This window comes from Oncorhynchus mykiss, chromosome 10 (assembly GCF_057628025.1).
Source record: "Oncorhynchus mykiss isolate SJ-2025 chromosome 10, ASM5762802v1, whole genome shotgun sequence".
In the NCBI taxonomy this organism is placed as follows: Eukaryota; Metazoa; Chordata; class Actinopteri; order Salmoniformes; family Salmonidae; genus Oncorhynchus; species Oncorhynchus mykiss.
Window position 1 is genome coordinate 77,853,171 of NC_143031.1, and position 13,499 is coordinate 77,866,669.

At 46.0% G+C, this 13,499-nt stretch overlaps 1 protein-coding gene across 1 annotated transcript in view; it reads right to left on the reverse strand.

Moving 5' to 3' along the window:
• Positions 1 to 13,499, reverse strand: part of LOC110533220 (dynein, axonemal, heavy chain 6) — a 191,597-nt gene that overhangs the window by 34,151 nt on the left and 143,947 nt on the right. Inside the window, exons 69-73 of the mRNA XM_090188666.1 lie at positions 13,203 to 13,393; positions 9,151 to 9,311; positions 8,354 to 8,442; positions 7,339 to 7,485; positions 4,515 to 4,653 (exon numbers count right to left, since the gene is read on the reverse strand). Coding sequence (XP_090044792.1) covers positions 4,515 to 4,653; positions 7,339 to 7,485; positions 8,354 to 8,442; positions 9,151 to 9,311; positions 13,203 to 13,393 — 727 coding nt within the window. The remainder of the gene's footprint in view (positions 1 to 4,514; positions 4,654 to 7,338; positions 7,486 to 8,353; positions 8,443 to 9,150; positions 9,312 to 13,202; positions 13,394 to 13,499) is intronic.

Genomic DNA, 13,499 nt, shown 5'->3' on the forward strand with positions numbered 1-13,499 from the left:
TAAACCTCCCAGAACCTCAGGGTCTTCCCTGCTACTAAACCTCCCAGAACCTCAGGGTCTTCCCTGCTACTAAACCTCCCAGAACCTCAGGGTCTTCCCTGCTACTAAACCTCCCAGGACCTCAGGGTCTTCCCTGCTACTAAACCTCCCAGAACCTCAGGGTCTTCCCTGCTACTAAACCTCTCAGAACCTCAGGGTCTTCCCTGCTACTAAACCTCCCAGAACCTCAGGGTCTTCCCTGCTACTAAACCTCCCAGAACCTCAGGGTCTTCCCTGCTACTAAACCTCCCAGAACCTCAGGGTCTTCCCTGGTACTAAACCTCCCAGGACCTCAGGGTCTTCCCTGCTACTAAACCTCCAAGAACCTCAGGGTCTTCCCTGCTACTAAACCTCCCAGAACCTCAGGGTCTTCCCTGCTACTAAACCTCTCAGAACCTCAGGGTCTTCCCTGCTACTAAACCTCTCAGAACCTCAGGGTCTTCCCTGCAACTAAAACTCTCAGAACCTCAGGGTCTTCCCTGCTACTAAACCTCTCAGAACCTCAGGGTCTTCGCTGGTGCTAAACCTCCCAGAACCTCAGGGTCTTCCCTGCTACTAAACCTCCCAGAACCCCAGGGTCTGCCCTGCTACTAAACCTATCAGAACCGCAGGGTCTTCCCTGCTACTAAACCTCTCAGAACCGCAGGGTCTTCCCTGCTACTAAACCTCTCAGAACCGCAGGGTCTTCCCTGCTACTAAACCTCCCAGAACCTCAGGGTCTTCCCTGCTACTAAACCTCCCAGAACCTCAGGGACTTCCCTGCTACTAAACCTCCCAGAACCTCAGGGTCTTCCCTGCTACTAAACCTCTCAGAACCTCAGGGTCTTCCCTGCTACTAAACCTCCCAGGACCTCAGGGTCTTCCCTGCTACTAAACCTCCCAGAACCTCAGGGTCTTCCCTGCTACTAAACCTCCCAGAACCTCAGGGTCTTCCCTGCTACTAAACCTCCCAGGACCTCAGGGTCTTCCCTGCTACTAAACCTCCCAGAACCTCAGGGTCTTCCCTGCTACTAAACCTCCAAGAACCTCAGGGACTTCCCTGCTACTAAACCTCCCAGAACCTCAGGGTCTTCCCTGCTACTAAACCTCTCAGAACCTCAGGGTCTTCCCTGCTACTAAACCTCTCAGAACCTCAGGGTCTTCCCTGCTACTAAACCTCCCAGGACCTCAGGGTCTTCCCTGCTACTAAACCTCCCAGAACCTCAGGGTCTTCCCTGCTACTAAACCTCCCAGAACCTCAGGGACTTCCCTGCTACTAAACCTCCCAGAACCTCAGGGTCTTCCCTGCTACTAAACCTCTCAGAACCTCAGGGTTTTCCCTGCTACTAAACCTCTCAGAACCTCAGGGTCTTCCCTGCTACTAAACCTCTCAGAACCTCAGGGTCTTCGCTGGTGCTAAACCTCCCAGAACCTCAGGGTCTTCCCTGCTACTAAACCTCCCAGAACCCCAGGGTCTGCCCTGCTACTAAACCTATCAGAACCTCAGGGTCTTCCCTGCTACTAAACCTCTCAGAACCGCAGGGTCTTCCCTGCTACTAAACCTCCCAGAACCTCAGGGTCTTCCCTGCTACTAAACCTCCCAGAACCTCAGGGTCTTCCCTGCTACTAAACCTCTCAGAACCTCAGGGTCTTCGCTGGTGCTAAACCTCCCAGAACCTCAGGGTCTTCCCTGCTACTAAACCTCCCAGAACCCCAGGGTCTGCCCTGCTACTAAACCTATCAGAACCGCAGGGTCTTCCCTGCTACTAAACCTCTCAGAACCGCAGGGTCTTCCCTGCTACTAAACCTCCCAGAACCTCAGGGTCTTCCCTGCTACTAAACCTCCCAGAACCTCAGGGACTTCCCTGCTACTAAATCTCCCAGAACCTCAGGGTCTTCCCTGCTACTAAACCTCCCAGGACCTCAGGGTCTTCCCTGCTACTAAACCTCCAAGAACCTCAGGGTCTTCCCTGCAACTAAACCTCCCAGAACCTCAGGGTCTTCCCTGTTACTAAACCCTCCCAGGACCTCAGGGTCTTCCCTGCTACTAAACCTCCCAGAACCTCAGGGTCTTCCCTGCTACTAAACCTCCCAGAACCTCAGGGACTTCCCTGCTACTAAACCTCCCAGAACCTCAGGGTCTTCCCTGCTACTAAACCTCTCAGAACCTCAGGGTCTTCCCTGCTACTAAACCTCTCAGAACCTCAGGGTCTTCCCTGCTACTAAAACTCTCAGAACCTCAGAGTCTTCCCTGCTACTAAACCTCTCAGAACCTCAGGGTCTTCGCTGGTGCTAAACCTCCCAGAACCTCAGGGTCTTCCCTGCTACTAAACCTCCCAGAACCCCAGGGTCTGCCCTGCTACTAAACCTATCAGAACCTCAGGGTCTTCCCTGCTACTAAACCTCTCAGGACCGCAGGGTCTTCCCTGCTACTAAACCTCCCAGAACCTCAGGGTCTTCCCTGCTACTAAACCTCCCAGAACCTCAGGGTATTCCCTGCTACTAAACCTCTCAGAACCTCAGGGTCTTCGCTGGTGCTAAACCTCCCAGAACCTCAGGGTCTTCCCTGCTACTAAACCTCCCAGAACCCCAGGGTCTGCCCTGCTACTAAACCTATCAGAACCGCAGGGTCTTCCCTGCTACTAAACCTCTCAGAACCGCAGGGTCTTCCCTGCTACTAAACCTCCCAGAACCTCAGGGTCTTCCCTGCTACTAAACCTCCCAGAACCTCAGGGACTTCCCTGCTACTAAACCTCCCAGAACCTCAGGGTCTTCCCTGCTACTAAACCTCTCAGAACCTCAGGGTCTTCCCTGCTACTAAACCTCCCAGGACCTCAGGGTCTTCCCTGCTACTAAACCTCCCAGAACCTCAGGGTCTTCCCTGCTACTAAACCTCCCAGAACCTCAGGGTCTTCCCTGCTACTAAACCTCCCAGGACCTCAGGGTCTTCCCTGCTACTAAACCTCCCAGAACCTCAGGTTCTTCCCTGCTACTAAACCTCCCAGAACCTCAGGGACTTCCCTGCTACTAAACCTCCCAGAACCTCAGGGTCTTCCCTGCTACTAAACCTCTCAGAACCTCAGGGTCTTCCCTGCTACTAAACCTCTCAGAACCTCAGGGTCTTCCCTGCTACTAAAACTCTCAGAACCTCAGGGTCTTCCCTGCTACTAAACCTCTCAGAACCTCAGGGTCTTCGCTGGTGCTAAACCTCCCAGAACCTCAGGGTCTGCCCTGCTACTAAACCTATCAGAACCTCAGGGCCTTCCCTGCTACAAAACCTCTCAGAACCGCAGGGCCTTCCCTGCTACTAAACCTCTCAGAACCACAGGGTCTTCCCTGCTACTAAACCTCCTAGAACACCAGGGCCTTCCCTGCTACTAAACCTCCCAGAACCTCTGGGTCTTCCCTGCTACTAAACCTCTCAGAACCTCAGGGTCTTCGCTGGTGCTAAACCTCCCAGAACCTCAGGGTCTGCCCTGCTACTAAACCTATCAGAACCTCAGGGCCTTCCCTGCTACAAAACCTCTCAGAACCGCAGGGTCTTCCCTGCTACTAAACCTCTCAGAACCACAGGGTCTTCCCTGCTACTAAACCTCCTAGAACATCAGGGCCTTCCCTGCTACTAAACCTCCCAGAACCTCTGGGCTTTCCCTGCTACTAAACCTCCCAGAACCTCAGGGTCTTCCCTGCTACTAAACCTCTCAGAACCTAGGGCCTACCCTGCTACTAAACCTCTCAGAACCTCAGGGCCATCCCTGCAACTAAACCTCTCAGAACCTCAGGGCTTTACCTGCTACTAAACCTCTCAGAACCTCAGGGCTTTACCTGCTACTAAACCTCTCAGAACATCAGGGTCTTCCTTGCTACTAAACCTCTCAGAACCTCAGGGTCTTCCCTGCTACTAAACCTCTCAGAACCTCAGGGTCTTCCCTGCTACTAAACCTCTCAGAACCTCAGGGTCTTCACTGCTACTAAACCTCTCAGAACCTCACAGTGGCCAGCAGTAATGTGATGAATAATGGAGGACCCAGCAGGGAGACAGGCAGACAGGGAGGGAGGGAGGCAGACAGGGAGACAGGCAGACAGGAAGGAAGGGAGGCAGACAGGGAGACAGGCAGACAGGGAGGAAGGCAGACAGGGAAACAGGCAGACAGGGAGGAAGGCAGACAGGGAAACAGGCAGACAGGGAGGGAGGGAGGCAGATAGGGAGACAGGCAGACAGGGAGGGAGGGAGGCAGACAGGGAGACAGGCAGACAGGGAGACAGGCAGCCAGGGAGGAAGGCAGCCAGGGAGACAGGCAGGAAGGGAGGCAGGCAGGCAGGCAGGCAGGGAGACAGGCAAGGAGGAAGGGAGACAGTGAGGCAGGCAGGGAGACAGGCAAGGAGGGAGACAGGCAGGCAGGGAGACAGGCAGGCAGGGAGGGAGACAGTGAGGCAGGCAGGGAGACAGGCAAAGAGGGAGACAGGCAGGGAGGCCGACACACACACAGTCCTACCAGTGATGTAGATGAGAGCATCCCAAGGTATGTGACCAGTCTGACAGTAGAGGTTCTGGTTGAGCAGGGCACACTCTCTGTCGCTGTCGTTGAACTCATAACGGATGTTCCAACCCAGAGGACCAAACTTCTTCCTCTCCTGCAACACACACTCAGCGTTTTTATTCTACTGTCAATCTCAACATCAGTTACAAAGACAATGAATACAGTAGGAGGTTTGTGTTCTGACATAATGAATACAGTAGGAGGTGTGTGTTCTGACATAATGAATACAGTAGGAGGTGTGTGTTCTGACATAATGAATACAGTAGGAGGTGTGTGTTCTGACATAATGAATACAGTAGGAGGTGTGTGTTCTGACATAATGAATACAGTAGGAGGTGTGTGTTCTGACATAATGAATACAGTAGGAGGTGTGTGTTCTGACATAATGAATACAGTAGGAGGTGTGTGTGCTGACATAATGAATACAGTAGGAGGTGTGTTTTGACATAATGAATACAGTAGGAGGTGTGTGTTCTGACCTAATGAATACAGTAGGAGGTGTGTGTTCTGACATAATGAATACAGTAGGAGGTGTGTGTTTTGACATAATGAATACAGTAGGAGGTGTGTGTTCTGACCTAATGAATACAGTAGAAGGTGTGTGTTCTGACATAATGACTACAGTAGGAGGTGTGTGTTCTGACATAATGAATACAGTAGGAGGTGTGTGTTCTGACCTAATGAATACAGTAGAAGGTGTGTGTTCTGACATAATGACTACAGTAGGAGGTGTGTGTTCTGACATAATGAATACAGTAGGAGGTGTGTGTTCTGACCTAATGAATACAGTAGGAGGTGTGTGTTCTGACATAATGAATACAGTAGGAGGTGTGTGTTCTGACATAATGAATACAGTAGGAGGTGTGTGTTTTGACATAACGAATACAGTAGGAGGTGTGTGTTTTGACATAATGAATACAGTAGGAGGTGTGTGTTCTGACATAATGAATACAGTAGGAGGTGTGTGTTCTGACCTAATGAATACAGTAGGAGGTGTGTGTGCTGACATAATGAATACAGTAGGAGGTGTGTGTGCTGACATAATGAATACAGTAGGAGGTGTGTGTTTTGACATAATGAATACAGTAGGAGGTGTGTGTTCTGACCTAATGAATACAGTAGGAGGTGTGTGTTCTGACATAATGAATACAGTAGGAGGTGTGTGTTTTGACATAATGAATACAGTAGGAGGTGTGTGTTCTGACCTAATGAATACAGTAGGAGGTGTGTGTTCTGACATAATGAATACAGTAGGAGGTGTGTGTTTTGACATAATGAATACAGTAGGAGGTGTGTGTTCTGACCTAATGAATACAGTAGGAGGTGTGTGTGCTGACATAATGAATACAGTAGGAGGTGTGTGTTTTGACATAATGAATACAGTAGGAGGTGTGTGTTCTGACCTAATGAATACAGTAGGAGGTGTGTGTTCTGACATAATGAATACAGTAGGAGGTGTGTGTTTTGACATAATGAATACAGTAGGAGGTGTGTGTTCTGACCTAATGAATACAGTAGGAGGTGTGTGTTCTGACATAATGAATACAGTAGGAGGTGTGTGTTCTGACATAATGAATACAGTAGGAGGTGTGTGTTCTGACAAAATGAATACAGTAGGAGGTGTGTGTTCTGACATAATGAATACAGTAGGAGGTGTGTGTTCTGACATAATGAATACAGTAGGAGGTGTGTGTTCTGACATAATGAATACAGTAGGAGGTGTGTGTTCTGACATAATGAATACAGTAGGAGGTGTGTGTTCTGACATAATGAATACAGTAGGATGTGTTTTTTGACATAATGAATACAGTAGGAGGTGTGTGTTCTGACCTAATGAATACAGTAGGAGGTGTGTGTTCTGACATAATGAATACAGTAGGATGTGTTTTTTGACATAATGAATACAGTAGGAGGTGTGTGTTCTGACCAAATGAATACAGTAGGAGGTGTGTGTTCTGACATAATGAATACAGTAGGAGGTGTGTGTTTTGACATAATGAATACAGTAGGAGGTGTGTGTTCTGACCTAATGAATACAGTAGGAGGTGTGTGTTCTGACATAATGAATACAGTAGGAGGTGTGTGTTCTGACATAATGAATACAGTAGGAGGTGTGTGTTCTGACAAAATGAATACAGTAGGAGGTGTGTGTTCTGACATAATGAATACAGTAGGAGGTGTGTGTTCTGACATAATGAATACAGTAGGTGTGCGTTCTGACATAATGAATACAGTAGGAGGTTTGTGTTCTGACATAATGAATACAGTAGGAGGTGTGTGTTCTGACATAATGAATACAGTAGGAGGTGTGTGTTCTGACATAATGAATACAGTAGAAGGTGTGTGTTCTGACATAATGAATACAGTAGGAGGTGTGTGTTCTGACAAAATGAATACAGTAGGAGGTGTGTGTTCTGACATAATGAATACAGTAGGAGGTGTGTGTTCTGACCTAATGAATACAGTAGGAGGTGTGTGTTCTGACATAATGAATACAGTAGGAGGTGTGTGTTTTGACATAATGAATACAGTAGGAGGTGTGTGTTCTGACCTAATGAATACAGTAGGTGTGTGTTCTGACATAATGAATACAGTAGGAGGTGTGTGTTCTGACATAATGAATACAGTAGGAGGTGTGTGTTCTGACAAAATGAATACAGTAGGAGGTGTGTGTTCTGACATAATGAATACAGTAGGAGGTGTGTGTTCTGACATAATGAATACAGTAGGAGGTGTGTGTTCTGACATAATGAATACAGTAGGAGGTGTGTGTTCTGACCTGTATGATGGCGTGGAAGAAGCAGACTCCAAAGATGATCTTCCTCCACTGGCGTCCCAGGATGTGCTCCTCAAAGAAGTTGTTGGTGATCTCAGTGAACGCCCGGCGCACGTTGGCACGTAGACCCTTAGGAGGCTCGTTGGTCACCTGGCCCACGCACGCACGCACGCACACACACACAAACACACACACACAGACGTCCACGGCACACACACACACACGTCCACAGACACACAGATGTCCACAGACACACAGACGTCCACACACATATGTGGAAATAAAAGGATACCAATCAGATAATTCCGAGACATAGATATGCACCCACGCTCAATTACATGGGTTAGGTGTGTGTGAGCACACACGTGTGTATGTGTCTATAAAGAGCGATGGCCCTACATGTGTGTGTAAGCCATGTGTGACAGGACCACTCTCTCATGGTTAGAGAAGGCCCTGTGAGGGATATGAAACACTGTCCGGAGTGGCTAAGGTTGAGAGGAGTGGCTAAGGTTGAGAGGAGTGGCTAAGGTTGAGAGGACAATCTGTCCAAAGACGCAACAGGAAAAATATTTATGGAAAAGATCCCAAAATATCTCAACAGAGCCTTGAGAATCCTGTTTCAATTTAATCCAAGATTATGCTCTAGAACCTAAGACTGAGTTGTAGAACTAAGACTGAGATTGTAGAACCTAAGACTGAGATTGTAGAACGTAAGACTGTGAATGTAGAACCTAAGACTGAGATTGTAGAACCTAAGACTGTGATTGTAGAACCTAAGACTGAGATTGTAGAACCTAAGACTGAGATTCCAGAACCTAAAACAGATTCTACAACCTAAGACAGATTCCAGAACATAAGACTGAATTCTAGAACCTAAGACTGAATTCTAGAACCTAAAACTGAGTTTCATCATCTAAGACTGAGTTCCAGAATCTAAAACGGAGTAGTAGAACCTACGTTTGAGTTGTAGAATCGAAGGTCTCTATGTCCTGTGACAGAGTGTAGAGGTGAGCGTTACCTTGACAGAGTTCTGGAGGACGGTGACAGGGAACACCTTGGTGGGCATGGAGCTCAGGAACAACCTGAAGTTCTCATGGATCACCGTGTCTAACAGGGAGGAGGTGACAGAATGAGTCAGTAGACATAAACACAGGGTCAGTCCAGTCCATAGCGTGTCGTAGAGAGGTCCAGCAGCACAGGACAGCCGCAGGTGCAGGGTGTGTGTGTGAGAGCCATTCAAATCCCCATTCACCTTGTGTCCTGACCAAACCACACAGCAACACCTCACACCACCTGATACCCAGGTACATACAGTTGAAGTGGGAAGTTTACATACACTTAGGTTGGAGTCATTAAAACTATTTTTTCAACCACTCCACAAATTTATTGTAAACAAACTATAGTTTTGGCAAGTCGGTTAGAACATCTACTTTGTTTTGTTTTATTTATTTTACCTTTATTTAACTAGGCAAGTCAGTTAAGAACAAATCCTACATCCTACCTATATGACCTAGGATGTCATATACTGTAGGGAATATGGTCAATATAAATGGTGTGTGTGTGTGTAGGGTGTGTGTGTAGGGTGTGTGTGTCAGGGGTGTGTGTGTAGTGTGTGTGTGTTTAGGGTGTCTGTGTGTAGGTTATGTGTGTGTGTCTGTGTGTAGGGTGTGTGTGTGTGTGTGTGTGTGTGTAGGGTGTGTGTGTGTGTGTGTCTACAGTGTGTGTGTCTGTGTGTAGGTGGTGTGTGTTTAGGGTGTCTGTATGTAGGGTGTGTATGTGTGTAGGGTGTGTGTGTGTGTGTTTAGGGTGTCTGACCCGGCTCAGTGAAGGTCTTGATAAGTTCCTCCATGGCTAACATCCAGGACACAGCCAGGTGACAGTTCTGGAGGAAGATCCAGTTACCACTCTTCAGAGCTTCCAGAATCATCTTCTCAGCTATAGGACCCTGACCCTGACCTAGAGAGATAGACCTCACCCTGGAGAGAGAGACATGGGGTTAATACTGAGAGACAGAGAGTTAAAACTGAGAGACCCTGACCTAGAGAGATAGACCTCACCCTGGAGAGAGAGACATGGGGTTAATACTGAGAGACAGAGAGTTAATACTGAGAGACCCTGACCTAGAGAGATAGACCTCACCCTGGAGAGAGAGACATGGGGTTAATACTGAGAGACCCTGACCTAGAGAGATAGACCTCACCCTGGAGAGAGAGACATGGGGTTAATACTGAGAGACCATGACCTAGAGAGATAGACCTCACCCTGGAGAGAGAGACAGAGGGTTGACACTGAGAGACCCTGACCTAGAGAGATAGACCTCACCCTGGAGAGAGAGACATGGGGTTAACACTGAGAGTCCCTGACCTAGAGAGATAGACCTCACCCTGGAGAGAGAGACAGAGGATTAACACTGAGAGACCCTGACCTAGAGAGATAGACCTCACCCTGGAGAGAGAGACATGGGGTTAATACTGAGAGACCCTGACCTAGAGAGATAGACCTCACCCTGGAGAGAGAGGCAGGGGGTTAACACTGAGAGACAGAGGATTAATACTGAGAGACAGAGGGTTAATACTGAGAGACAGAGTTAATACTGAGAGACAGATGATTAATACTGAGAGACAGAGGGTTAATACTGAGAGACAGAGTTAATACTGAGAGACAGAGTTAATACTGAGAGTCAGAGGATTAATACTGAGAGACAGAGTTAATACTGAGAGACAGAGGGTTAATACTGAGAGATAGATGATTAATACTGAGAGACAGAGTTAATACTGAGAGACAGAGTTAATACTGAGAGACAGAGGGTTAATACTGAGAGACAGAGAGTTAATACTGAGAGGCAGATAATTAATACTGAGAGACAGAGTAAATACTGAGAGACAGAGGGTTAATACTGAGAGACAGAGTTAATACTGAGAGACAGATGATTAATACTGAGAGACAGAGTTAATACTGAGAGACAGAGTTAATACTGAGAGACAGACAGTTAATACTGAGAGACAGAGAGTTAATACTGAGAGACAGAGTTAATACTGAGAGACAGAGTTAATACTGAGAGACAGAGAGTTAATACTGAGAGACAGAGTTAATACTGAGAGACAGAGTTAATACTGAGAGACAGAGTTAATACTGAGAGACAGAGAGTTAATACTGAGAGACAGAGTTAATACTGAGAGACAGAGTTAATACTGAGAGACAGAGAGTTAATACTGAGAGACAGAGTTAATACTGAGAGACAGAGTTAATACTGAGACACAGAGTTAATACTGAGAGACAGAGAGTTAATACTGAGAGACAGAGAGTTAATACTGAGAGACAGAGTTAATACTGAGAGACAGAGTTAATACTGAGAGACAGAGAGTTAATACTGAGAGACAGAGAGTTAATACTGAGAGACAGAGAGTTAATACTGAGAGACAGAGTTAATACTGAGAGACAGAGTTAATACTGAGAGACAGAGAGTTAATACTGAGAGACAGAGTTAATACTGAGAGACAGAGAGTTAATACTGAGAGACAGAGAGTTAATACTGAGAGACAGAGTTAATACTGAGAGACAGAGTTAATACTGAGAGACAGAGAGTTAATACTGAGAGACAGAGAGTTAATACTGAGAGACAGAGTTAATACTGAGAGACAGAGAGTTAATACTGAGAGACAGAGAATTAATACTGAGAGACAGAGAGTTAATACTGAGAGACAGAGAGTTAATACTGAGAGACAGAGAGTTAATTCTGAGAGACAGAGTTAATACTGAGAGACAGAGTGAATACTGAGAGTCAGAGGATTAATACTGAGAGACATAGTTAATACTGAGAGACAGAGGGTTAATACTGAGAGACAGATGATTAATACTGAGAGACAGAGTTAATACTGAGAGACAGAGTTAATACTGAGAGACAGAGGGTTAATACTGAGAGACATAGAGTTAATACTGAGAGGCAGATGATTAATACTGAGAGACAGAGTTAATACTGAGAGACAGAGGGTTAATACTGAGAGACAGAGTTAATACTGAGAGACAGATGATTGATACTGAGAGACAGAGTTAATACTGACAGACAGAGTTAATACTGAGAGACAGACAGTTAATACTGAGAGACAGAGAGTTAATACTGAGAGACAGAGAGTTAATACTGAGAGACACAGTTAATACTGAGAGACAGAGTTAATACTGAGAGACAGAGAGTTAATACTGAGAGACAGAGAGTTAATACTGAGAGACAGAATTAATACTGAGAGACAGAGTTAATACTGACAGACAGATGATTAATACTGAGAGACAGAGTTAATACTGAGAGACAGAGAGTTAATACTGAGAGACAGAGTTAATACTGAGAGACAGAGTTAATACTGAGAGACAGAGAGTTAATACTGAGAGACAGAGTTAATACTGAGAGACAGAGTTAATACTGAGAGACAGAGTTAATACTGAGAGACAGAGTTAATACTGAGAGACAGAGAGTTAATACTGAGAGACAGAGTTAATACTGAGAGACAGAGTTAAGACAGAGAGTTAATACTGAGAGACAGAGAGTTAATACTGAGAGACAGAGTTAATACTGAGAGACAGAGTTAATACTGAGAGATAGAGAGTTAATACTGAGAGACAGAGAGTTAATACTGAGAGACAGAGTTAATACTGAGAGACAGAGTTAATACTGAGAGACAGAGAGTTAATACTGAGAGACAGAGAGTTAATACTGAGAGACAGAGAGTTAATACTGAGAGACAGAGAGTTAATACTGAGAGACAGAGTTAATACTGAGAGACAGAGTTAATACTGAGAGACAGAGAGTTAATACTGAGAGACAGAGTTAATACTGAGAGACAGAGTTAATACTGAGAGACAGAGAGTTAATACTGAGAGACAGAGAGTTAATACTGAGAGACAGATGATTAATATTGAGAGACAGAGCTAATACTGAGAGACAGAGTTAATACTGAGAGACAGAGTTAATACTGAGAGACAGAGAGTTAATACTGAGAGACAGAGAGTTAATACTGAGAGACAGAGTTAATACTGAGAGACAGAGTTAATACTGAGAGACAGAGAGTTAATACTGAGAGACAGAGTTAATACTGAGAGACAGAGAGTTAATACTGAGAGACAGAGAGTTAATACTGAGAGACAGAGTTAATACTGAGAGACAGAGAGTTAATACTGAGAGACAGAGAGTTAATACTGAGAGACAGAGAGTTAATACTGAGAGACAGAGAGTTAATACTGAGAGACAGATGATTAATACTGAGAGACAGAGTTAATACTGAGAGACAGAGTTAATACTGAGAGACAGAGTTAATACTGAGAGACAGAGAGTTAATACTGAGAGACAGATGATTAATACTGAGAGACAGAGTTAATACTGAGAGACAGAGTTAATACTGAGAGACAGAGAGTTAATACTGAGAGACAGAGGATTAATACTGAGAGACAGAGTTAATACTGAGAGACAGAGTTAATACTGAGAGACAGAGAGTTAATACTGAGAGACAGAGGATTAATACTGAGAGACAGAGTTAATACTGAGAGACAGAGTTAATACTGAGAGACAGAGAGGACCCTGACCTAGAGAGAGATTTTTATAGATTTATTTTTCATTGAACCTTTATTCAACTAGTCAAGTCAGTTAAGAACAAATTCTTATTTACAATGACGGCCTACACCAGCAAAACCCTCCCTTAACCCGCACAACACCAGCCAAACCTGGACACATGATGAGAAAGAAGGACAAGTTGTTAATACTGAGATGCAGGGGAAGGACATAGAGAGGGGAACAGTCGCAGAGAGGGGGACAGGGGTACCCAACTACCCCTCCCTCCCTCCCCCTTCTCCTCCATCCTCCCGCTGTCCCACCCCCTCACCTGTCCAGGTATCCCCTCTCCTTGGCGAAGCGTTGGAAGGCTCCCATGGGGTCTGATCCGGTACTGAGGATGAAGACCAGGGGGGTGGAGGGAGACATGTCACTGTAGAGAGTGGCCAGGTCAACAGGAGGGTTCTCTACAAACTGTTTCCCCAGGCTCACGATCACAAACTCTGTCACCGCAAACACCACCTAGAGGGAGGGAGGGAGAGTAAGTCAATTCCCTCTGGCTATCTACTCTGATTCCAGAGTACTCTCCTCTGAGTGTTTCAGAGAGCAGAATAACTGCATTTACAAA